Raw genomic sequence first — 23,442 nt, forward strand, 5'->3', positions numbered from 1 at the left:
TCTACCTTTTCTTTTTCTTTCGGTGTGCTGGGTGCGTCTGTTTGAATGGCACTGCTGAAGCGTATCAGACGAAAGTTCTGACTGTAGTTGTGTAGGGACGAGCAGCAAAACAGTGCGAGGTGCTATAAGCGGTAGCTGAGGGCAGCCACTGCTTCTATGAAAGAAGAAGTGTCTGAAAGACAACTAGAAGAAGAGATGGGAGTATATATCTGGAGACTGTAGGAGCCCCCCTGTTGGTTTCGAATCTACAGGAGCCCCCCTTAGTTTCTTTTCCATAATTCATTGAGCAAGGGGGGAAAAAAAAGGTCGGGTGCACTGGAGAATGACCCAGTAGCGCGTTCTTTTCTTTCTGTATGTCTAGTATGGATTTCTTCTTGTCTATTCTATCCGTGTGTATTTATAGGCATATCCAATAGCATACCGATAGCAATGCGCACCGCATTTTTCATTGGTATAAAAAAAAAAAAACGTCTTGGGTCCGAAAAAATAGCCGACTCGCTTGTGCGCGCACGGACCATCGCATATCCATCTTGTGTAAAGCACATAACATTCTTAACTTTTTTCTTTTATTCTTTCAACGAGAGGGGAGGAGGCGACACGTTTTCTTTCCTATTGTATTTGAAATTTACTTGAATGTATTTTTGGGGCTCGCAAGTTTCTTTCTTCGCGGTCGGTTACGTCCGAATTACAAGACGGCGAGGGCGCGAGCCATCGCGACGTGTCAAACGCCCAGGAGGGTGGCGCATTCGTCATCTGTTCAGCGAGGTCCAGCGCTTCTTGGCGGGGGGTAGTAGATATTTTTCACGCGTCTCGTCACCAACGTCGCGTGTTCCACGAGATCATCCAACTGTGTGTTTTTTTTTTTTAAATCTTTATTCATAGTAGGAAGGGGAGAAATTGAAATAAAATGATGATCCTCTCGCTACCGTATGAAAATGAAAAGAGAAAACCGAATTCAAAAGATGTTTTTCCATTTTTTTTTTTTCAATCTTTATTGCTGTATTGAATATCTGTTTATCCCGTAGCGTGTCATTCGACATGGACTTGGTTACATTCATTTTTTTTTTTTCATTCGGAGAAAGTACGAAAAAAAGGCGGGTGATTTAAACGAGCCGATGCGCTACCTCTTGTACCATTTATTCTGATCTGGTCGGCGGTGGCCTTTTTTCCCCTCTTTTATCTATTTATTATTTATTGTCTGCGCTGTTGTGAAAATTACAATACAGCAGGTCTGGGCCCTTCGACATGGTAGAATGGGAAATGATACGGCAAGTCGATGCCATTTTCTATTCTCGAATTTTAGTTTAAAAATAGAAGAATATGGTAAGGGCTCGGGAAAAAAAACAACATGGCGAATCGAATTTTTTTAAACCTCCTATTTTTTTGTAGGGGGGTGGGATGATCGTTACCATTTTGTATCGACAAGATGTATACCTATCCTCACCTTTATGCTTCTGTTTGATAATGACTTTTGGGTTTTCACCGCGCCCTACGAGTTGTGATAATCCCTGTGACGCCATTTAGAGCTTCACTCTAACTTGCTGAAAGCTTCCCATTTAAACTGAAATTCTAATCGAATTGATATTGAATTGATGTTGTTCTCTATTATCCCCCCAAAAAGGGACTTTGACTGCGTATTTAGTCCCATAGCCATGGGTTGTTTTCAAAGATGGAAACACAACTTTTCAAGGCTAGCTATCGGTCCGTCTGTCCGTCAGATGAAGCGTGAATAAACACAATACTGGTGTAGCCATGTTGTTTGCGAATATAAAAAATAAATAATAAGAAAAAAAAATTGAGAAAGGAGGGGGATCCGCCGGGTCAAAAACCGCAAGTCGCTTTCAGACACGATTGCCGCGTTCTTCTTCTTTTCGATTGAAAGGGAAAGGTCGATACGACTGGCAGACATGGAGACACCACTGTGTAAAAAAAAAAAAAAAGGGTTGGAGGCTTGGCTCCTTGTTCATTCTTGCACGCTCAATTGTCGATCATAAAAAAATGAATGTGAATGGAACACCTTTTTTTTTGCATCCCCTTGTGATGCGTGTTTTTCTTTAGCAAATGCGCAAAAATACAGAGGGAAGGTTCAGCTGCTGGTGTGCGTATTGTTGTGTGTGTTATTCGTTTCATTCATTCTGCGCTGCTCAGGTTCACCTGATGCCCACACACAACCATCGGAAGACATCACGGCCACATATGCTCAACACTTAGTTGTGCATACAATACGAGGCGGGCCCTCCTGTCAAATCGGAAAATGATACACAGACGGACTTGTTGGCTGGTTCTTATGATCTGTTGTTTCCTTCGTGTCTTTTTTTCTTTTCTTTACGGCATCCGAAATTCGACGCGTGGATGGCACATCTTGTCCCTTTTTTTTTTTAAGTTTTCCCTCACCATTTGGCTTGTTGTTTTTCGTTTCACCATTGTTGGTGTTTGTATCGAGAATAACGTATTTATTAACCGCTTTTATGTTTTCTTTGTAAAAAAAAAATGGTAGTTGACTCTTGTATGGCTATCGATAGGGCATTTTGAAACAAAAGTTTAATGATTAGATGCGATAAAATGAATGGAACAAGAAGAAGCGCTTTGTTTCATTCCTTCTTTTCACTCGTCATTGGTGGAGAAAAGCTAACAGGGTGGGGAGGTGATGATGGCCGGCTCGAGTCCTATGTCAGATGTTTTGTTTGTAACCTCTAGGACAACCGGAAGAAGGTTTCGGACTGCAAAATATTAGCTTATTTTCTATCCTTTTCTCTTTACTTTTTATTTTTGTGTGTGTTAGGTCCGCTCATACGAAAAATGACCGAATGAAAAGAACACAAAACCCTTAAAATATTGCATCCCCCCTCCCTTTCTTCGCGTCCTTTTTTGACCCCCCCAAACAAGAAATGCCGCTCGTTCACAATAGTTTTTCAAACCTGCTGGACACTTACACGCACTTTTTTTTTTCATCCCTTTTTTCGGATTTCATGATGCGTTGGGCTTTTTTTTTTTCTTTTTCTTTCATTCATTCTTTCGGTTACTATTATTATTTATTATTATTCAGACTATTTTTTCCCCTGTTTTTCATGTGCGAAATCGGCCAATACCCTCCTCCACCCTTTTCTTTTTTTACTTCCTATACATAGACGACTCGGGTTCCGCTGTGTTGGTTGAAGGTTCCGAAACGAAGGTCAAGCCCTTGTTGTGAGTTCCTGACCACATCTCTTTTTAGTAGTAAAAAAAAAAATATTTTTTAAGGGTGAAAGGGTTATTCTACTCTTTCCATTTTTTTCCTATTCTTTTCCTTGTATATTCCGGTCGCCCGAATAATAGGCGACAATGAACCGTCGCAGATCGGGGTGTAGTGAAGCCAAGGCTGGAGGAGCTTGTTGGCGGGGGTGGTCGTCAGTTGGAACAAACACCAAAAGTGAAGTGAACTCCAGAAGAAAAAAAAAAGAATTGGTGGAACATTTGAGAGAGGGTCGGGCAAAAAGGAAGTTAAATAAAATTAAAAACCACTGGTGTGTGGCAGATGCTCCACAGCCCCATCAGTGTGTCCTCGTTGCCCAGCCGGCCAGCACCAACTTGATCGCCCCGTTCAAACACTTGAAGTTGAGCAAAGATCCCCGTAGGCATGTAGTGGTTATTGCCAACACCATAACACATCGTCATGATTCAACGATCCGCATACACAAAGTCTCAAAACACAACATGTTGATTGCATTTAATTAGTCGAATTTCAATTCGGCGAGGTGGGGATATAGCCTCAGGACAACTTGTTGATGTATACATTTTTTTACAACCGCAATTGAATGCAAATTTTTATTACCAGTTTGGATCTTCATGTTTTTTTTTATCACGTTTGTTGAATGATAATTTTAATGACAATGTGGTGTATTATACAAGGATTATCTGCATGCAAATCAAACTGGTTGCAATTTTTTCTCTTTGAAAATGATTGAGGCTTGCATTAGCACATGGCGGCATCGGTGCATGATGAAGATCTCATCGTTGGTGGGGGGATGAACTGTCTAAACAAAACAAAATTCGAGGTCTTCCCCCTAAATAATTTTTTTTAAAGTTTCATTCAATTCACTTCTCTTAAAACTTAATGTTGATGGAGCACAATATAATAATACACAATGTGAATATATTTCATCATCATTCAGCATTAGAGTTTTCAGAGCATTGTAGAGAGAGTATACAGGGAAAGAGAGGGAGAGGGGGCAGTTTGAAATAAATGAACATATGCCGTATCCCCCCACCGGTTCGGGAGGGGTTTCTTCTTTCACAGGGTACAGCGTCCGATGGTGTGTGTGTGTGTGTAAAAAGGAATTAGCGGTTGAATAAGTGATGTGTACTGGAATTGTATAGACTATACAGGAATTAAATACATCTACTGCATTTAACGATGAGGGGGAGATAGTAACAGTCTTACCCATATTGCTATATGCATCCCCTCCTCCTCATCATCGGTGTGTATGTGTGTGTGTGTGTTGTGTAGAGAAATGCAAGTCGTCGTCGTTCTGACCGGAGCCGACCGCCACCATCTGTCGCGTGGCGGCTGTTAGTCTCTTTTCTCCCTCGCTTGTGCTGCGCGCAAGGTTTCCTTTTATTTTTGTATTTTTTTTCCTCTCTCTTACATTTTTATCTATAAGTTGGATAGAATTTTTTATTTTTTTTTTTTTAGACTGGAAAACAGTAGGTGGCTCGTGTGTGTGTGTGTGTATACACACAAAAAAAAGACGGGACTGTGAGGGGATGGATTCGACACACAGAACATATGCAGGTGAGGGGGTGGAGGAATTAAAAGAGCAGAAGGTAGCAAAAGTATTAGTATACTGTGTGTACAAAGTGGAGGGGAAAGAAGGGGAAATACACACACACAAAAGTAACTTTTTTTTTTCTTATGACGTTTGTTTTTTGTGTGTTTCTCTACATTTGGGAAACCCAGCGAGTTGAAATGGTAATAGCCACGCGCCGTAAAAGTCGCATCATGATGCGATACATGTACGAGGGAGTTTGTATTTACATAAAAGGTTTCTCTCTGTTTTGGTAATGATGGCCACTGCTGAGCAGTCGTGTCTTCTATTTTGTTCTATCTCTATTTGGAATTGTGTGTTTTTTTTATTTTGAAATTTGTTGCTATCCATTAAGGTGAACAATCAACTATCGATGAACGTCCAAATTCTTGTGACGATCAATTTGAACAGTTAACGAAACGATTGAGAGATCCAACTTGACAGCTGCTCGTTTGATTTGAACAGTTCCGGTGGGTGCGAATGCCCACGTCTTATTATTCCCATTGTGATATTCACTTTCATCGCACGTTTCGTCTTTCAAACAAATTCGGTTTTGAATACGAAATCAAGTCGGAGAGCTACTTGTTGCTCTGCTGGCCTCACGAATTCGAAAACGAACAAATCTACGCTTAGATCGATCATGAAAAATGAAAAAAAAAGGCCGAATTTTCTCTTTGGCGGATGATCGATCTGTTGGACACGCTGAGTTACACGGAGCAAAACGAATAGCGACGAAACAATATGGGTTTGATTAGCAGAGCCCGTCCAAGAATAAAAAGGCGTGACCTTTTTTTTTTTTTTTCATCGCTAGTTGAAAGATGGGGGGAGGTGTAGGTCATAATTCAGACAGTAGAATCCCTCCCCACTGTGTGTGTGCGCCATCCATCCGCAGTAGTTGGTGGTATTTATAGCGCGCGTGACTTTGATGGATCATCAGGTTGTTCTGCTATACCCTCCCACCAAACATCCGCAGTTCCGGTTCGCATCCTCTTCTCTCCTCTTTCTGCTTCGGACATGCTGGATTCAACCGTTTTTGTCTTCATAGGGTCGAAGGTTAAATGGTTTTCATGTGCGTCTAGACGGGCTGGGCGGGAGGGCTATATCGCGTTACAAAATCGTTAGTGATGTAAAGGTCACGGTTGATTAACATGAAAAAACAATTGAATTTTTTATAGCGTCCTACTGAAAAGGGAATTCCCGTCTTCGTAACGGGATTTTGTTCGTAATGGAAGCCGCGATGTGCACAGATGGCCAATAGTTGACCGAGTCTTTTTTTTAAATTGGAAATGAAACGTGGCATTTTGCCATGCTTTTTTGGGAGGAGTGGGGCGTCTCTTTTTTGTTTTGTTTGGAGAAACCGAATAAATGCTGATAAAATATGAAAATTTGGTTTCATCCGTTTCTCTATTTGTTCGCTTAATTGGGGGCTTCTCAAATTTGGGAAAGGATGCATCTTTTGTATCTGACTTTTTGTTTGTGTGCATAAAACGGAGCAGCGCCACAGGTCTCAGTTGGGGGCGTCCGCATTCAAAAGGATTTGTCTCTATTAATGATATTTTATGAACGTTCAACTAGTTTTTTGTTTTTTTATCAGTTTGGTTTATTCGAGCAGTCGCGTCATGATTCAAATGATGAATGCATTTGATTCCGTGAGCAACACATTTCGTTTGTGAGTCTGCTTAGTCATTTATTTGTTTCCCCTTCTTTTATTTTTTTTCCTGTTTTTAATACTCCCCCACTTCCCCCCATTTTCCTACAAATATAATCAAACAAAGATAACGTTCACCTGGAGCCCTGCAGTCATTTGTTATATAGGCAAAAGGTGTTTGAGCGGGTTTTTTTTTTACTGGCTCCGAAATACAATTATGAGGGACGCGCTCGCTCGGCTCGTTCATCGAAGCGTGCCGCTTTACCTTCGTCTATTATCTAACAGATTCGATCTCCAATTTTATCCTTTATCTAAACGTGGATTTCAATCGATGAATGTGTGTCCGTATCATTCGAACAGCCTCGAATTCTGAATATTTTTCGATATTATTGTTTTCGTTGTTGGCTGAGACGTTGGGGCAATAAGGGGGGGAGTCCCTTGACTTGTTGAAATGGTTTCAATGTTAAAACCGCAGTAGACACGCGTCGGTGGTCAGCCGAAACGAATAAAAATATAAGATGCCGGGCTTACTCGGCGGCCGGGAGCGTGTGCGCACCTTGGCCCAGGGTTAATTGACCGCAGATGCTATTTGCTCCTTGCTGCTTTACTCTTCGTAGTTTTTTTTTCCCACCCTCTTCTTAAAACGTGTAGTAAAAAAATGTGCGCGACGTGTGTAAGGCTATCGTGTGTTTGAAAATTGGCCGCCTCAAGCGTCGCTCCTGGCTTGATTGGCTACTGGCGTCGACGAAATATCGTGTTGTTCACCCTCCCTTTCCTTAAAAACAAAAATGAGGAAAAAGGAAGGAAAACAGGATCTTGTAATTTGTCGTATGTCTGTAGTGTACGTACGATTTAACGATTTTTCTTAAGTATAGAGTGAAAAATGAAAAAGACAACCTCTAAATGGCGGCGGCGATACGGGCCGATACACATCTCTCGCGTTGCTCTGTCGAAGAGACGTCGAAAAAAGCTGAAATTTGGAACGTGTTTGAATCGATTGTCGTAATCAGATATGAGGAGAACGATAACTGTCGATAAAAGTGAATTGAGTGATAATAAAATCGTATGGCGGTGTAGTAGCGACTTTATAGATTGACGGAATGGATTATTTGTTATTATTATTAGTTTCTGGGGCTTTTCCAGGTAGTTTTTCGGCTACTCTTTTTCAAGAAAGCGGTTGACATTTGCCGAACATGTATTCGTGGAGGTTTTTTTTTTTTTTCGGGAAGATTTCCTAAATTTCTCACGCTCGCTATTGCCCTCTTTCCTCTTGTGGTTTTGTCTGTACAGTGGAGGGGGTAATAATATCAGAACAGCCGAGTGGCTGCTGTCGATTTTGTAATGCGGATTTCGGCTCCAACAGGTTTTAACGGGCACCGAAAACAAATGACGTCATTTTTGTTGTTTTTCGCGTCGCAGATGCTTCAAACCGAAAAGATTTTATTCCGAGAAAGACCGGCCACTTCAATCGGCCAAACCGCCGTGAATTTCTAGGAATTGTTCGCCAACTTTTTTTTAAAAACACATATCGAAAAATAAATAGCAATTGCTGCAATGATTGAAGATGGGGTGGCATCAGCACGTTGCAAAGGATTTTCAAGATTGTTTTAAAGGTGTGCGCTAGCGTACCTGAACGGGCGTTGGCAAGGACAAATGGCACGCGCCAGCAAACTCTTTACCGCAAGATCAATTTTTTTTCTTAAATTCCTCTATTCATTTATTATAACACCCATTTTTTTGTTATTAAATAAAATTTTTTAAAAATTTCAAGGAAAAGAAGATTTTATGAATACTAAACATTTTTCTTTTGGTAGGCTAATTGACGTAATAATATCGTCTTGTTGTCACTTCCTCGAGTTCTTTTGTCTTCCGCTTTTCTTTTTTTTTTAAGTTGCGCACACTAAAACTTTTGTCGACCGTTGTTTGTAATGGCATAAGGAGATTCGGGAGGTTAAGGGCAAATATCTTTCTTTTTTTTACGCTTCTTTTTTCAAAAAAATAAAATGCAATTCCACGTTTGAATTATAAACCGTATCCAGTTGACATCCAAGTTTTTGTGTGCGTTTGGCGCCACATTTCAGAAGAAAGAAAAGTGAGCGGGAAATGTTTTTTTTTTTAAAAAAAAAAAGTTTTAGGTAGAAGGGGAAAGGGTCAGGCGGACAAGTAACGAGCATTACATCATTCAAAAAAAAAAAATGGATATGAAAGCTAACCCCAGTTGAAGTTACACCCCCCACCCAAATGTTTTCCTTCTGCCCATCTCTTGAGGCGCTCGCTAGTGACGTACGGAAGTAGAAAAGAAACAATAAAAAATTGGTGGCTGACGCACCGTGTCACGTTCATGCAAACTAGCCGACTTTTTCAAGGCTGACATTGCGGAGCTGATGAATTTTGTTTGAATAAGTTTCTTTGAAGATGGATGAATTCCTGTTTCAATTTCTCATAACGAAGGTTTTTTAAAAAAATGTGATTCGATTACGCAGTGCTGATGAACGGAACACTCAGATGGATCATGTTCCTTTTGTATTTATTTTTTTCACTTGTATGTTGACAGATAACGAAACTGGGTTGGAGTCACGCTAATTAACCAAGTTGTGAGCTTACCTTTTGATAATTTTTTTGATATTGAGGACGCGAGAGAAATTTTTACAAGAGGTTCAGTTATAGCGTCTGAACGCGTTTGCCTCGTGCCGGGTCTCGTGCGGTGCAGCGGGTCCTCTCCTACCGTGTCGTTTAACCGAGTTGCTCACCTGTAACTTCTTTTTTTCTCTTGACTTTCGAACGAGAAAATTAGGAGAGTTCTATTTTTTTTTTCGAAAACGAAGATACGTGTATAGAGAGAAAAGAAGGAAGAATATTAACTTCCCCCCATCGTCAAGTAGCTGCCACATCCTGCCACTGGACTCTCTTTTTCATTTTTATTTCATTTAAAAAAAAAAAAAGGAACTTGGGTCGTCTTTCTTGGGTCCGTACTCTTGTTTTTGTCGACTTCTTGGACGGACGAAGAGGGAAAGAAGTGTTTTGTTCCGCTAGCCATCCGTTTCTCTCTTGATATTTCTTTTTTTTTTTTTTTTTTTTTACGTTAGAAATTATTAGAGACTTTCCTTTTTTTTTAAATTCGAATTATTTTGCTAGCTAAAGAGTCCAGCGTCACACAGGCGGGACGACCTCTCACCTTTTCTTTCCCTTTTTTTTTTCTCTCTCTCTTTCTCTTTGTAAACTGACTAACTTTTTGCGTCATAATTTGCCGCACAAGATAAAAATGTGGCCATTTTTAGAGGGGAATGACCAGAGTTATTAGCGGCTGCGTGCGTGTCAATAAAAAAGGGGGAAATAACGATGACGGGTGCGCATCCTTGAGCTAAAACAAAATAAAAACGACCTCAGTCGATTGCCGCATCGCTAATTTTCTTGCAGATTGTGTCCCGTCGTCGGCCGTTGTTTCCACGTATTTTTTGTTTGTTTTGTTTTTACTGTACAAACGTGCGCGTGTGTAACGTTTAAAGGCAGCAGCTGTTCTAGATACTCGACAACTCCTACGCTCCCCCCCTCCCAAAGGTGTGTACACCGTCGTCATGTCTGGGGGTCGCGTTGTAAATTTTGATTGCGACACACACGTTAGTTTAGCGTAAGACTAGTAGAATTGTTTGCTTGCAAAGTGGAAGAAAAGCAAGAGGGAATACGAAAAAAAAAAAACGAGAAGCGAAATGAAAGACGAAAACGTAGGTAAAAAGGAGGAAGTAGGAAAGGAAAGAAGGAAGAAACGTGGAGAAATGACCGTTTCTAAGGACGTCGGAGCAGCGGTGCGTGATGGCCAAGACGGTCGGCGCCGGTCCACAATAAACAACACGCCATCCTTCTATTTATTTGTTTAATTTTTCTTTTTTCTTTTTTCTTCTTGGCTTTTCCTTACTACCTAATAAACTTTTTGAGGGGGGTAGGGGAAGAGAGATAAATAGATTGAACAAGTGAATCAGGAAGATAAACTTGATAACACGTTTCGTCTTGATATCGAAAGAGTTTTTTTTTCTTTTCTTTTTGTTATTTATGCGCGTCCGTGTTTCAAATTGATGCGATCTATATTTACAACATAACAATTTTTGTTTATTTCGGTTTTTCCGCCATATTGGTTGTTGAATAACGGACCGCTGTTTTAAACCGTATTTTTATTCGGGTAAAGATCTAGTCTATAGACTTAAGTATGAAGGGAGACTTGGAAGCACGCGCTGGTCGCTAACCATTCACAGAACGAACGCGTTTTGTTTAAGGTATTAACAATTCTCCTATGACAGATTATTATTACAAATAGAAAAAAAGGGGGGGGGCTTTCGATTTGCATCTTGTCGGATCAGTTTCAATATGGGAGTCTGTTCCGTTTGGCCGTTTGCTTTTTTCTTTTTGTTCCACAAACTAAAAGAGGCAAGATAAACAAATGCGCATCAATGGAATAATATACACGTTGGTATTTGGTTAGAGCAGCAGTTGGGGAAGGGGAGGGGTGATTGAATGCGCTGATCAAACGATAACCAATGATGGCTCGTGCAAGCGGTTGCTATAGGAACTCTTGTGTGTTTTGGCGCGCGTCTCTAGCGTCGCTGGCGTCCAAGGGAAAAAAAAAGGTGGGTGGAAAGGGGGGAAAATAGAAAACATAATAACCGAAAATCGTGGGGGGTTAGAAAAGAGGGGGTGTTTGGAGAATGGAAACAACCGACGGACCATCTGCCGCTATTTTCAAACAGTCATATTCGAAAGGCACGAGAGAAAGAGAAGCACAGGGAACATTCGAGCACACTTTTTTTTTTCTTTCTTTCAAAAGAACGCGCGCGCCGTCACAGAAACAACACTATAGCAACTTTGAAACCCCCTACACCCTCACTACCCCCCTACACCACTCGTTCAAAAAAAAATTTCCTTTTGGTTTTTTTTAATATTCCATTTTGGATTTAATTCAAATATATTTTTTTTGATGTTATGCTATTTGTTGATGTGCATTTAAAAAAAAAATTCGGTTCTTGAACTGAAATCTTCTTGTGGAATTTCACATTGTTGAATGTCGCAACTTGTTGATTTGAGCCCTGAAAGCGAAACATTTCGCTATGGTATTATTCCGTTTTGGTTGGCCACGTCAGTCAATGCGGATGACGCATCAAAGAAAAATTAAAGTTGAATAATTGATTGAATTGAATTGAATTTCATCATTCCATCGATATTATGTGTAGAGTTATGCGCGTGGGGGTCCGTCGGCTTCAGCTGTGCGGCCCCCAACTTCCCCCCGTGTAAAGGCCGTCACACCACACGCTTCTGCCACGCGCGGATTTCTCTCTCTCCATTGAACTTCCCCCTCCTCCCACTCCGCCCATCACGTGGGGGACGATCAAAAGTTTGAAAGAAAAGGGATATAAATATACGATTTTCTTTTGATAGATTATATAATCCATGGCAAAGTTGAAAACTTGGGATGGAAATTCTAAGTACAGAGAGGGAGTGCTCCAAGGGGGAGGATACCGTATCGTTTGAAAAGTGTAGGAGAGAGAGGGGGGGACGATAGTGAAATGGAATAGCGCCACAATTCAACACACACACAAAAACTTTGAATGAAAATGGAACTGAATACGATCCGGAGGAGCGCGGGCCTGCAACATGGAGCTCCATGGATGGCGGAATGTTTCACGCACACACATGGGATGCAGAAAAGAGGAAGATTCAGAGAGGTTGGGTAGATGAAGATGGGGGGGATTTCGATAGCGACGCCTATGGACGCCTTGTCCCCCCCTTATTTGCCATTGTGCACGGAGAGAGTGGATGATAGGAAAGCGAAAAAAGAAAAGAGGGAGGGGTTGCCCAACGGTTTCCATCCGACGACCGTTTTTGTATTGCGGCACAGAACGTTATTCGATCGCAGCGGAATCAGTCGCGTGCGCGCGCTTGGCCATCTCCGATTTCCCGCTTTCATTTGTTTTTGTTTTCTTCTTTTCGAAGAAACCGAAAGGAGAAATTTTGTTTTGCATTCCGCATCGACGTCGAGTGTTTAGTTGTTTCTTTTCAATCGGCCATGAGTCAATCAAGCAAATTCAACATTCTGCAACCTTCTTTCGGCCACGCCAACAACCGGCTCATTCCGCATCAACATTCAAATTCGGTCGACACTCTTAAAGCCGAAGCTTCGCCACTTCAGCGCTCCACGGTCCGCAAGAGTTTCAAGCGCAAACTGCCGCAGCAGAATGTACCTGTCGGCGATACCAAAGCGGAATGCAAATCGCCCGTTCTAGCTCAGCAGAAATCGTCTCCTTTCGTCGATGTTCCGGCATCGGCAGGACGAGTCGGTACGAAAAACAGTTTGGGACCTCATCCGCCGGCTTCCGTGGCCCGTCGCAACGCCCGTGAACGTAATCGAGTCAAGCAAGTCAACACGGGTTTTCGCTGTTCTACGCCAACATATTCCGGTCCTTTGCGGCTCTGTCATCGTTTACGGAGGGTTGCCCAATTCACCTGAAATGTCTTCATCTTCGTCTTGTTCCTCGTCTTCTGTTTCATCGCCTCCGGCCAGCGGTAGATGCAAGAAGAATAAAATGAGCAAAGTCGAGACTCTTCGCTGCGCTGTCGAATACATCCGCAATTTGGAGAAGCTCCTGGCAACGGGCGGTGATGCCGAAGCGGGACAAGATCAATTGGCCATCAAAGAGGAAGCCCCTGGATTGCTTATCATACGAGCTGGATGTCGCCGTTGGATCACCGTCGATGCAGGAATCGCGCGAAAATATATCGCCTTTTGAAATAGCTGGACTCTCGACATCCGCCAATGATTTATCGGGTTTTTACGATTCGAGCTCGTCACCGGAATCGCAAAGTCCCGACGTTCATAATCAGCAAAATCAACGGTTTCTTTTCCCTTTTCTGTTGGACACGTCGCCGACTACCCTGCCACCAAACGGCGAACAGAAACGAATCAAAATGGAACCCGATTCGGATTCTGCTGCCATGTTCAAACAAGAACTGTTGCGCTCTCTTTCCTGCTGGAACAGATCCGATCAAGAGCAACAAGCCCTGCCGGAGCTGTTGCTGGATCATACAGGACAATCGGAACAGCAACAGAATTCGGTCATGCAAAACATATCGGATCATAGTCTGCTCGAATCGCTCAACAGCTGGTGGGGTTCCAGTCTGTAGGAAACAAATCCTGTACTTCTTCCTTATCATTGCTTTCATCCGCTAATTCGTCCATCCATCCGTTTCATCTTATCGTTTTCAAAATGCTAATGATTCAGGAGAGAGCACGCCCACCTTGACTGGGTCTTCTGTTCTTTCATGTTGTTGTACATAAATCGCATCACGGTCGCTCAATCTGGTCCCGCACATCAAAAAAATCGATTTTCTTTTTTTTTCCATCGGAGCAATGAAAATAGCTCGAGGTCCATTACACGTTGTATCATACATCCGCACGCTGACTTTATCAATTGACAACTTTCTATACGTATTTTTTAATTTTTTATTGAATTTTAACACAAATGCATTTGTTTTCTTTAACAATAAAAGAAAGGTTGAAATGGATGCGCGTTTTTTGTGTATTTCGTAAGGAATGTTTTAGCTGACGACAGGTCGCGCTAACTTAATCATTTCCAAGTTTTTACGGCACTTTCTTTATGAATTTTTCTTTTTCGGTTGTTCTTAAAATATTGACGTTCCTTTTGGTGCTTTGTTGAGAAAGAGACATTCTTCTTTTCGCGCGCCACATCCCTTTTTTTCCCATTCTCACCATCGCCATTGATAGATTCCTCTTCCATTTTATATGAAATTTTTATTTTATAAATATACCTTTTTTCCTCTCTCTTCCCTCTTTTTGATTTTTGATCCATGGCGGCCAAAAGAAGAAGAAGAAAAGGTTCACGTGAAGGGCGGCACGAGAGACTTCTAAGCCCTTGGCTCATAAACTTTGCAGTAGCCCGAAAGATGTAAAGAATCACACTCTTGTCTGTTCCTCCCTTTTTTCTTTTTTTCGGAGCCATGTAAAGCGTTCGGTCTAAAAATAGTTGAAGCCGACACGATCTCTAGGATTCTCTCGTCTTTCGAATCAAAAGAGAAAATGAAAAAGATGGGGGGTTTCATCACAAAAGATTTTGTTCCAGTCCACACACACACACACACACTAGGCAGAGAGTATAGAGGGGGGGGTCCCTTCCTTTGGGTGGGGGGTAGAATGGGAACCACCTCGAGGAAGGGAAATTTCTGTTATGCGTGTCCACCACCTTCTGATAACATTTATATAAATGTACGTTTTATTGCGCGGATTGCTGTAAACTCTATGGGAAATTGGAACTGATTGTAGCGAAAATGAACGATATTAAATCTGCCATTTCTCCCCCCACCCCTCGAGTTCGATTGAATTTTCACTCGACTGGGGGGCAACTGTTCTAATTGATTAGACACTCGTTGCGTCGATGCGTTGCGCTGCGGCTGCAACGAGAAACTCTTGAGGTCAAAAAGTTCTGCTCTTGTTTGACCTGATTCATTTCGCTATGCGATCGCTTTGTATATTCAAACTTGATTCAGTTCGGTTCAATGAACTGGCAAACTTTTGATCTGAATATAATTTTTTTTTTTTGGGGGGGTTTACATTTAAATTGAATGCTGTATTAGTGTTTTCTTGAGTTTTGAGCGCTCATGTTAGTTCAATCGTACGTAACTCAAACTACACATTTATCCGCTCATCAATATTCAGTTGTGTTAGTCTCTGTCTGTTTCTTGTCTGTTCAATTTTAAAAATAGAGAGGGGCTCTGATTGGGGGATATGGCAGCGGATATACAAAGTCTTAAACTGCTCTCCTTTTACGGGTCGTGGCTGTATATATCTTACATCATCTCTAAAGGAAAGAAGAAAAAAAAATCAATAAAATACAGAATACGATGAAGAAAAAAAAAAAAGGTGGAATCATTGTGAGAATGACAAACTTTCAACTGCTCGAAATTCTGTATATATATAATTTTTTTTCATTTCTTCATCCTGTTGCCGGTTAAAAAACATATCCATTCAAAAGACTTGATGAAGAGTCCAATGGATATGTGTAGCTAGTGTGTAACCCTCGATGAAGGAAAGGGGGGGGGGGATAAAAAAAACGGGGCAACTGTTTGAAAAGGAATCCTGATCTGGATCTAGTTTTTTTTTTTTTTTTTTAAGGGAGAGGGAGAATTTACTTTGTACATAAAACTGCACATACACTCACCGAGGGAAAGAAAAAAAAACTTCATTTTCGTTAGGTAACGATAAAGAAGGGGGGAATCTATTTTTCAATGGGGAAAAAAAGAGGAGAAAACCAGCGAAAGCCTTACGACCAAAAAAAAATAATAAATAAATAAAGAAAAAAAAATTGGGGATGAAGTGCTCCGAATGATATTATATAAGGAGAGAAACGTAAAAGAAAAAAAAAAAAGATTAGACCCTTTGACCCACCGTAACCGGTTTGCCATGTTTCTCACCCATCTTAATACGAACTCTATTTAAATGACGTTATTCTTGTATAAATTATTTCTCGTGAAAAGGACAAAAAAAAAAAAGCCTAACATGTTGCATGAAACATGACGTAAATGCTGCGATGCTTGAATGTATCAAAATTGTTTTCCAAAAAAAAAAAACCGTTGTGCATATTGAAAATGTGTCTACGTCAGATAACAATTTGAAATGAATTTTTAACTGCCATACTCTTGAGATTGTGAAAAGTTCTCCCATTCTCTCCTTTTAAACATGTTACAATAGCGTTAAACGCACGAGTCAATTGCTTGATTTATTTTCACGGACATGGCGAGTAGTTAAGAGTTTGAAAACGACCTCCCACGTCACAGACTATTTCACTGTTTAAGTCAAGTCGTAATCAGTCGTAACCGTCATCGATCCACCATATGACAATGATTGTTTAAGAAAAAGAACAAAAGGCGACATATTTGTCGTGTATTTCGGCCAACGGCAATCATCAGGTGCCAGACTGTCGGGCGCGCTTCATTTCTTTTTTTTTACACCCGTCCGTGGTTGATTTGTTTTGTGCGGCTGCATAGAACTCGACGTGCAAACAAATGCGCTGTCCAACGAATTGGAAAAAAAAAAAATGTGGGCGACTCTGTAATGTGCGGTAGACTTGTTTTTAAGTGTGCGCATCGTCGCCAAAGTCGGTCAATATGACTCTTTTTGATTGTAGACACAAGGTGTCTGGCTGCCTGTCTCTTCGCATGCCACTCGTGTCAAGCCACTTTACTCTCAATGGTGAAAAAAAACAAAAAGGCGGTTAGATAACAAGAGAGTGAGGGTGACAAAATTCAAACGGGACAGCTGTCGGAAGTTTTCGGTAGGATTGCGTTATTGCATTTTTATTCACGATAAACTGACATTTTTATTGTGATTCGAAAGTCGAATTTGGGCTTGAAAAATGTTGCATTAAAAGTGTAGACCTTTTTAGATGAATTTGATGAAATGTCTTGTTTGTATTTTTAAAATAATCCCGCTTGGCATAGTAAATAACGATTATAAGAGAAACGATACATGTTTTAACTTTATATCTGTAAACGATCTTACCGAAACGTCTTAATATAACGGTAGTAACCGTTCTAATGCGATCCACGTGCAACACGTCCCTGTACTAAGACCCGATCGAATGCGGCCGTTTATCACATTGACGATACAGATCATATAGACGAAACAACAATCTTGATATTTCCATCAATTTAATTTTTTTAATTTTTTAGATCGGGCCTTGTGTCGGAGGGTGTCGTCTTCATCGCCACAAAAGATCTGACGGTATAAAATGAAGAAGAAAAGCCCCTCTCTCTACGGTATGTCACTGGTCTGCGGCTGTTTCATCGTGATCTCACCGGGATGATGGAGATCAACACTTTGGTAAGTCCAATCTTCTCGATATTGTTGCTTCTCTTTTTACACGTTGCATGCATACGAACGGTGATATTAAGTCTAGAGATAACGGTGCTAAAGGTTCGTTGGGTTTAACCAGAAAAGGGTGGTAGGCGGGTGAGGTTCGTGCGGGTATTTTTAGTATTGACGGTTGGGTTGTATCGATGCCATTCGTTTCAGTCAAACCTGTCGAATGACCCGTTCCCCCGATTCAAATTATTGATTCCACCTAAAATGGGCATTGAAAAGAAACCAACAAAAAAAAATTTCAATAAAACAACAGCTAGCAGAGACTTTGTCTCTAAAAAACTGAGGTTTACACCTGCTCTTTTCAGAAAGGTGGTTTAGGCTGATGAATTTTTCGAAAGAGTCTCTACGATTCCGGTTTGTGGAGCCGTACGTCATTTCCTTCTTGATATTGAAACGCTCTATTGAATGATTATTATATTATTTTGAATTTATAATGATTTTCAAACAAAACATTTGCCCGGTGAGAAGCGAAGGGGGGGACCCGTCCTACATTTCCGCTTAGTCTATGATTGTATACTTGAGCTGGGCACTAGACGCGTGTCTCTTCAAACTCAGGTATGCTACCGATGAGTAGTGTTCAGATAGCCTCAAGTTCCATACAGTTTCGTTTACTTCCTTCCTCCTTTTTTTTTTTTTTACTTCCTTTCCTTCCACCATTTTGTTTGTGTTCATCATAGATGTATCCTTTCTTTTTCTTTTTTGCCGGCACAGCTTTTGCTCGCTCTTGATGCTGTTCTTTCGGCTTAACCTTTTCCTTCCGGCTTCCTGATGGACAGCGGAAACGACGATTAAAAAACCATGTCCATCATCTGCTGTTCCCTGCTCCAAAATATTTTGCTCGCTTTGCTAGTGAGACAGGGCTTTCCATTTCATATCGTGACAGGAATAAAGAAACCCCCCCCTCTTTGTATTTATTAGATTTTCTGTTCCCCCATTTGTTTTTTTCCTAATGGGGGTAACTGTTCCATATTGCGCGAACACGGATGTAGCGGTTCGTGTCCGAGATAATATTGAATGCTGTGTACGTCATACTTTTTTTATTATTCTATAGTACAATTCGATCCAGAAGAAAAAAGGTAGACGAAACTGACAAGCGATTCATCGCTCTGTTTCCTCTCACCTGGTCCCATTTTTTGTTTTGTTTCTTTTTTCAGTTGCCCCCCCCCCCTCGACAATTTTTAATTTTTTGTTTGTTTGTTTGTTTTATCTCTTTCGTATTTTTCTTTTTTGTTTTGTTCTGAAAGAAACATAACAAAATTCATATGAAAAGAGCGAATTATTACCGAATTCTGCGACACAGAAAGGCTCTTACGCGACGGGACGTCATGGCGCGCCGTATTTGTTTAATCAAGTGACGTTATCTTGTGATCTTGTTTGACGTCTCGATATCTTTGGTTCCAGACACACAAAACCGGTCTGCTTCTTTAGTTTCTTTTCTCTAGTTAGTCCATTAGCACAAGACAAAAGGTGTGTGGGCCGCGAGTTTGTTCTCACCTTGCGCTTCGTTATCTGGATTGACGTGATTGACCTTTTTCTTATTATTTCGGCTCTGTTTGTGGCGGCTAAAGCGCGTGCGGGACGAACGGCGCTGTGTCAATATTTTGCTAATGCGTGGCGCTTTGGGTTCCGGTTCGTGTGGCCGACTGTTTGTCCCGTCGTTTTGTCAGCTGTTTGGCAGTTGAGCCAGTGGCAGACAAGCGGACCACACCGACACCCCCTTCGATATTTGATTGTACTGGACTTTAGTCGACTGTCGGCTGTATAAGAGATAATAACCACTCAAAAGATTGTAAATGAGGGGAGGGGGAATGACGTGCTGGTCGTGCAGCTGCATTTCATAATTTTAGAACAATTTTTTTTTTTTTTTTTAATATTCCGCCCACCCGTAATTTTTTATTTCATGATCGCTATTCATTTTTGTTTGGGTGGGTAGAATTCCAAAATTCCTAAAATTCATTGAGGTAGAATAATAGAACCCTTCTTTTTTTTTTTTTGTAATGAAAAAAGAAATTCTTCATTGATAGAAAAAGGGCTAAAAGAGCACGCGTGCCGTTGTATTTCTTTTTGCGAAGACTTCCGGAGACTTGATTACATAATGGAGCCACATTCTTTTTCGTTTCTTTACGTAACATTTTCACAATCGACCAGCATCAGCCCCCCCTTTTTTTTAAATTTCTTTTGTAGTTTAATATTTTATTATAATTTATGTTTTTTTTCTTTCTCTCAACGCTGGCGTCTTGCCGGGCGGCCCAGCAATTTTTATTTTTCGGCGGATCGCCTCGTATGATGCGTAACGTAACGCTCGATTGGCTCTGGCTTTTGTTCGCCCACTAAAGACTTGTATATTGCGCTACTTGTTTGTATCTCATTCTCTTTTGTTTGCTTCTCTTGTAAAAGGTGAAGTTCTCTGTTGGCTTCTTACCCGTCAAAAAGAAAAGAGATGTGTGTCGGTATGTTGTGGGTAGCGTCGTCGTTCATCAGCGCCGAGTCTAACAAAAACAAGGAAACAGTTGGGGGGCTCCGGAGGCTCCCGGTTTGGTAGCTATTGTTTCCGTCCGCCTCGCTTCCATCTTTTTTGTTTTCTGTTTAGAAAACTTCAATAGCCATCTTCATATCAGATACAAGAGATGATGATGGCCTTTTATTTATTTTTTAAGGGGGGGAAACCATTTTTTTTTTTTTCGTTGGTGTTTCTCATGTTCGTTTTGTTTTGTGTTTCCCTATTTGTTTACGTTTCCGAGTTGGATTATGATCGGAAAATTGAAATATGCCAGAAGTTTTTGAACAGGTGAAAGAAGACAATTCAATTCAGAAAAAAAAAAAAAAACAGAAAAATGTATGACGATGGAAAACAAAATGACAGGACATGAAAACAGCGACTGGAAACGAAAACTGTTGAGATGAGAAGTGACAAGAGATGTCTTGGTCGATAGAAAGGACACTTGTCGCGTCAAATCACATAGGCCCGTGCAATTGCAGTCACACGGAACGCATACCCAATTCGAATACTTATAATTTTATTCAGTTGCTTTGAAGTCGGCCGAGAGACCGCCACCTTCACGAGACATTGTCCTTTGGCACCGTGTGTCTCAGCGTTCTTCAACTAATTAATTTCTATTGCCTTTGCTGTCAATATTTGATTGATGAGTAATCGTTTGTTTGCGTGACGAAGGGGATCGTTGGAGGATCTTCAGCACCACGCGTGTATTTTATTATTTATTTTATTTTTTTAAATTTTAATGTTCATTTATTCGATTGAAACGAATCCGGAGGTCTACGTGTGCCAGGTGTGAAAAACGATGAGACACGAGCGCCGCTCGTGCTCCCCAAATTCTATGACATTTGATGGTATCACTTCTATCTTATAGACCACTGCCTCCCCCCTTTTTTTTCTCTATCCATTTATTTATTTCTAAACCCAAAAAATCAAGTGGCAGATTTTAACTGATTTTCAAACAAGATTTTTAGTTCAAGGGGGTAACCTACTTAATAGCGAGGTAGAGTTTAAAGAGCTTACCGTAAAACAGGGGAAAGATCGAGAGCAAAGATGAGAATCAAACTGTGTGAGAAGAGGGGCAGCTGATAGTCTTTATCCTATCGGTTCGATCGTCATCTAACATTTAAACTGAAAAGCCCGGAGAGCGAATATTGGGAATGCAATGACCTGAATCTTAACTGTCCTTTATTTTTGTTTTTTATGGAAATTGGATTTCGATGGCTTCTTTCATTCCTGCGCAGCTTTCGTTTTACTTTGCATCTCAATTGTTTGGCTGTGCGCGCGCGCCCACCTTACAAGATTGTCGTCCTGTTGGTTCAAGACCCCACCGCGTCTTTTTGGTTCGCCACCTCATTACAAGAAAGGGGTTTTTACACCATGAAAGGGCGAAAGAAAGGAGAGGTAGAAACCAACTGTCGATTACCACTGGTCAAACAAACTTCTTCTCGGCGGATGTGAAATGATGCGACTCGGAGAGATTTATTGATTTTCTACCCTCCTTCTTTTTTTATTGCCTCCTTTTGTTGTGTCTTTTTGGCCAACGACTATGAAAGAGTTTGTCCTTAAATGCCAAGCAACAGCAGCCAAACGGTGCTGGCAGATCTCTTATCATTTTCATGCTCTTTTACATACAAAACTATATGTGCAGGGGGTTTCCTAGCGCATGTTTTCTTCAAGACCTCGTGTGTGTGTTTGTGGTATTATTAATCTGTCGGCTGACTTTTTTCCCCGTCTGTTTGCCATGATCATTACTCAAAGTTCGTCATTTTTTTTGTTTGAACTCCTGGCCGAAATTTGCTTTGCGTTGTTGTTGTTGTTACTGCTGTCAAACTAAATGGCTTTCGAGGCTAAATGTACGGACAGCGGAAGAAGGGTCGGTACGGGTTTGTGTGGGCCACAAAAAAAGGAAGTCGGGAGAAAATAGGAAAGCGTCCAGCTGACATTTGTGTGAGTGTATCCGGATGTGTGCTTTTGTCTGTTTGCGGATATAGATGACTTCTTCTTCTTCCTATTCTCCTCGCGTATAGTTTAGGGTGAGAAACTGCAAAAATCTTTGTCATCGCTTCTATTCTCTACTTTCTTTCACTTTTTATGCATCACAATTGGAACTAAAAATAAAGATGGAAAGAAAAAAAGAAACTCTCCTTTTTTTTTTTTCTTGACATTTGTTGACCGTATTTTTTTTTTTATGTGGCGTGTGTTGAAATTTCTTTAATTTTTCTACCGCCATTCCCGAATGATGCTGCGTGTGAATTCGTGCAGAAGGCCGACATGTTGGGCCCACCGGCTATATGGACAAAGCAGGTACTAGAAATTACGAAATGCCATCCCTATGGGTCTTTTGTTTACGGTAGGGAGGTCAAAACAAAATGAGAAAACCCATTAAGATCGACAGACAAAGATATACACGCAGATTCTCTATACCTTAGGTTTTGCTGTTTTGTGCTCTTTCTATTTTCTTTTGCTTAACAAATATTGACACCTTAATTGGCTTTGCTTGTTCGCCAAAACCACAAGGGTCACTTTGTTCTTGAAACATTTCACAGAAAGCCGGTGTTTTTTTTGTTTTTTTTTTGCATAGTGAGAACAAGTCACGTGGGAGCTGTGCTTAACGCGTTCCTCCTCGGCCCGCATCTTCAAGTCGTTTTCGATTATCTTATCGGCGATTTCTTACATTTAACTGACTACCTACTGAAAACGAAACACGCAAAGAAAAAAGGAAAATGGGGAAAGTATGTTTTATATTCGTTTTTAAAACATGGCCGTCTGTCCACCAAGTCTTTTCCTTATTATCGCTTTATTAACCCCCAAAACTAGACGTCATTTCCAGCCAGCGTTCCACAGTGGACTTTGTCCGATATATCCGTCTTATAACGTCACCTGTCTTGTTTTATGTATTCACTTCCAAATTAAACCAACGATACAGAAAAGAAAAGAAAAAGTAGATCATTTTTTTTTTTTGGGGGGGGGGGGAGTCATTATACAAAGACGTATAGGGAAAGAAAAATGTCCAGCAGCAGACTAACGTATTCCACGTAGGACGGCAACGCCAGCCGGTTCATGTGCATACGGGGCAACGGAGAGAGAGAGAAAGAGAGGGGGAGAGAAGAGGAAGCAAAAGTCTGATGTATATTGTACTTTATTATCTTTTATTTCTATCTGGTTATAAGGGCAGGTGGTAGTGGTGGTGGTTGTATAGAAACGTAACAGCATAAACAGCAGCCAATAGTAGCCATATAGCCATGGTGGTGGTGGTGGTGGTGGGGTTGTGTGGCGACCTGACCCTGCTGCCCGCGTGCTGGCCCGTGGGCCATCAGCTGCCGACCGGACCTTCGACTACCTAATATCGTCGCCGTCACCACCGAGTGACTGGCCCGTCTGCTGTTATGGTATCCCCTTCTCTCTCTCTCCATCCCTCCCCGTCTCACCCGCTCTACCAGACACACGCCACTGACACAAAACAAAACGAGAAATGAAAAAAAAAAACAAAACAAAAAAATGAAGCTTTTGTCATCGTTTCATTATCACGATGGCGTGCGTATATATTATGGCCAGTGTTTTTTGTTGTTGTTGTCCCTCTCCTGTCAGCCGA

The 23,442-nt window shown here is 41.1% G+C and overlaps 1 protein-coding gene and 1 long non-coding RNA gene across 3 annotated transcripts in view; both read left to right on the forward strand.

Annotated features, from left to right (window-relative positions):
- LOC116919101 overlaps positions 1 to 23,442 on the forward strand; it is a 66,726-nt gene that overhangs the window by 8,072 nt on the left and 35,212 nt on the right. Inside the window, exons 3-4 of one of the 2 annotated variants that reach the window (XR_004391778.2) lie at positions 17,161 to 17,311; positions 22,432 to 22,785. This is a non-coding gene — a long non-coding RNA (uncharacterized LOC116919101). Of the gene's footprint in view, positions 1 to 17,160; positions 17,312 to 22,431; positions 22,786 to 23,442 lie in introns of those variants that run through there. The other variant, XR_004391776.2, reaches the window with a different exon arrangement.
- LOC116919087 (achaete-scute complex protein T3) lies at positions 12,325 to 13,980 on the forward strand. The gene is given in 3 exon segments (XM_032924966.2): positions 12,325 to 12,847; positions 12,849 to 13,118; positions 13,120 to 13,980. Coding segments are annotated over 3 exon segments (1,113 nt in total). The 5' UTR covers positions 12,325 to 12,484; the 3' UTR covers positions 13,600 to 13,980.

This window comes from Daphnia magna, linkage group LG3, assembly GCF_020631705.1.
Source record: "Daphnia magna isolate NIES linkage group LG3, ASM2063170v1.1, whole genome shotgun sequence".
NCBI lineage: Eukaryota > Metazoa > Arthropoda > Branchiopoda > Diplostraca > Daphniidae > Daphnia > Daphnia magna.